General features: G+C 53.0%; 1 protein-coding gene across 1 annotated transcript; it reads right to left on the reverse strand.

Annotated features, from left to right (window-relative positions):
• Nucleotides 1–934: 934 nt before the first annotated feature.
• On the reverse strand, nt 935–2,014 carry LOC123160636 (pathogen-associated molecular patterns-induced protein A70). Its single transcript, XM_044578458.1, has one exon. The coding sequence runs from the start codon at nt 1,933–1,935 to the stop codon at nt 1,204–1,206; it is 732 nt and encodes a 243-aa protein (XP_044434393.1). The 5' UTR covers nt 1,936–2,014; the 3' UTR covers nt 935–1,203.
• Between the last annotated feature and the right edge of the window lie 1,163 nt (nt 2,015–3,177).

Below are 3,177 nucleotides of genomic sequence, written 5' to 3' on the forward strand. Positions count from 1 at the left end.
TGAACTTCGGAGATTCATATGAAGGGAGACGCTCAGCTGCAAGCAGGATGTACTGTTTCCCAGCAGAGTTCCTGCTAGTTCCAAGCAGCAAGCAGTACAGCACGCACGCATCTGGACGCCGTCGACATCGCACCGAGGGTGGTGGGCTTGGGGGTGAGGGTCCCGTTCACTCTACGAACAGCTGCCACTAACCGAAGCATCACAGCCACACGTATCCCAATCAACAATCAAGATTAACGCCATCACCTAACCGTATTACGATACCGCCGCAGTCCGCATCAGGCGCCGACCGGGCGCTGCTAGGAGCGCATTAAGCTAAGCGTAACCGAGCAGCAGGTGTCACCTATGGACAGTAGATTAAGCCGACCTGAGCGCCAGCCATGTGAAACCCCCAGACTGTACCGCCGTGTTAAATAAAGAGAAAGCGACCGAACACGACGGCGTAGGGTTAGTAGACCGGTCGTTGCAGGGGACACCTCCCCCCTAAACTCCAGACGTGTGGCGCAGGTGGTGACTGACGACGGAGATGGTTAGTACTAATACTCTATGTGTGATTAGGGAGTTAACCCTGACCGTACCTTCCAGAGGGATCATGATCGTGTACAAGTACAATGTATATTCAGATAAACTTTTTGCATCACAGCGCCATGATTAGATGACGAGCAACACATGTCGTATGCAATGATAAGAAATAGTTAAAAACTGTCTCAGCCACCTGCACAAGAGTTCTTCGGTGACTACTAAGCACCTGGCAGCACGGAGGAATTCGGTGGTGATGTTGCGGTGCCAGTGATGATTATTGCCATTGCTGCGAACTAATGACTGCAATCGTGCGTGCTATTCACATACTCTCAGCCAGAATCCTGCAGAAATGGGTTAGTTCATCTGGCCAAGGTTGCAGAACCAAACCAGAATGTGCAGAAATGGCAAGAGATTTACATACTCATGATGAGATTAACTAGCTGTTGCAATCCACAGGATGGTATGGTTCCACATTGCACAGACTTTTTTATCCAAAACTAGAATACATTACTAGCATCCAAGCAGGGGAAAGAAAGTAAAAAAAAAAACGAAACAGAAGGGGAACGAAGGAAGGAAGAAACTACCGTCTCCTCTTCCTCCTCCCCGCATCTCTTCTCATTCTCCCCGCATCTCGTCTCATTCTTGCATCTAGGCCCCTGGATCTCCCCCTCCGGAATCGCTCTACTGCTCGGCGCCCGCCACGGCCGTCGCCTGCCCACGGCGGAGCGTATCCCGGTAGCGCATGAAGGAGTCGATGCGCTGTAGCTTCAGCTGGTGGCGGAAGTTGTTGATGAAGTCGTCCGCGCGCGCGTCCACCTCGCCGCCGGCCTCCTCGATCTCCTCCTCCGACACCGGCTCCTCCGGCTCCGCCGCGAGGGGGCGGCGGCGGCGGTCCCCGTCCCTCGTCGTCGCGGGCCTGCGCGCCTCCACCACCTCGGTGTCCTCCTCGGCCACGAAGTGCGCGAACGCCGACTTGTCGCTGGCCGACTTGCGCAGCCGCGCGGGGAGCCGCGGCAGCTCGGCCTCGGCCGCCGCCTCCGACATGCTCCTCTCCATGTGCGTGTGCTCGGTCTCGGGCTCGCCCTGAGCCTCCGGCTCCATCTCGAGCGGCGGCGGCTGCTCGTCAGACCCCAGATCCAGCACTCCGGCCACCGGGGCCTCCGGAGCGGGGGCGGTGAAGCGGGACATGTTGAACGACCGCAGCCGGTCCAGCGCCATTGAGGGCACGCGGGACAGGCTCCTCCTCTCGCCGCCGGCCGGGGCCGCACCCCCTTCTCCGCTCCCCGCCGGGGGCGAGGCCTTGGAGGTGACGGCGATGGTGCCGATGACGATGTTGAGCACGAGGAAGAGCACCCACGGGGTGAACCAGCCGTGGACGGTGCTCCACAGCGCGGGGATCGCCGCCTCCAGCATTGCGCCGCTTCCTCGCCGGGTGGGGTTTGGGTTTTGGCGTTTTGGGGGAGGGGAGAGGAGGGGAGGGGGTGAAGCGGTGGTGGGGAAGGGAAGAGAGTGGGGGTGCTGGTTATTTAAAGCTGGGAGGAAAGAGGTGGGGACGTTTCCCGCACATGGGGCGCGGGAGGAGAGGCGGACAGTCGAAGGCCAGATTTTTGTTTTTAAAGAAAATGTAAATTATTTCTTTTGGCTGAAAAAGAGTTCTATGATAAGCATTGCAATTTCCGCTTTGTTCATTATCTATTTGCTCCTTGACGAACTATGCACAAAATAGATCCAAATATTTTAGATTAATACTTTGTCCAGGTTTATTAGTCGCCTCGTATTTCGCATCAAAGTCTGCCATACATTTAACTAGCAAAATATAATTATATGTATTCCCTCTATTCGCTTTTGTAAGTCGTTTAGGACAGCTAAAATTAATCTGTTTCAGGTGTTATCTTAAATGTCTAAAAAGTCATACAAAATAAATGGAGGGAGTAACAAGGATAATAGCATTGGAAACTTCTTTCAAATATGAATCTACAAATATAATTTCCCTATTTTAGAAAATGTGGGAAATTATGTTTCATCGGAGATGGCTTTACAACAAATTGCATGAGCGAGCGGTTCATATTTTCTTATCAAGTCGTACATTTTTTTTGTTAGGATAGAAGGGTAAATGCATTGGTTGCTTGCTTCAAAAGTCAATAACAGACACATTGGCGTGTTAGTTGCGTGCCAAACGATGGACATCATATTTTTTTGATAATGCACGGGATGTAATTGTATGTTACAATGTAGCAATGGTGGAGGAGACAATGAATCTGTCTTCTTGGCCGAGGGGCGTCTCGGGTGGTGCACATCGTGTCCCCCCTTGATGGCGGCGGCGGATTGGCATGAACACGTGAAGAGGGGATCAGGGCAGAGAGCAGGACGGTTGGCGGGGGACTTCTACTTCGCGGTCCGTGGGGAAGTACAGTGTGAAGGAGGAAGGGCGTCATGGCGAAGCTGAGATGGGTGTCATCCGGTTTTAAAGGAGAGGGATCCAGCGAGAAGTGTCCCGCTATGGCAAAAAACGAGCGGGAAGGGGAGGGACTAGAAGGAAAAGGGAAATGTGTGTCATTAGTGGGTGTTTTTGTGGAAATGTGTGTCGTTAGTGGGTGTTTTTGTGGAACCGCATGTTCAAGATAACATGGAGACTAAACTTTTCAGACGGTTGGA

The sequence above is a fragment of the Triticum aestivum genome, chromosome 7B (genome assembly GCF_018294505.1).
Source record: "Triticum aestivum cultivar Chinese Spring chromosome 7B, IWGSC CS RefSeq v2.1, whole genome shotgun sequence".
Classification (NCBI taxonomy): Eukaryota; Viridiplantae; Streptophyta; class Magnoliopsida; order Poales; family Poaceae; genus Triticum; species Triticum aestivum.

What these genes read in the sequence shown, in the direction of transcription:
- LOC123160636 (XM_044578458.1), bottom strand. Translation starts at nt 1,935, where the DNA reads ATGCTGGAGGCGGCGATCCCCGCGCTGTGGAGCACCGTCCACGGCTGG.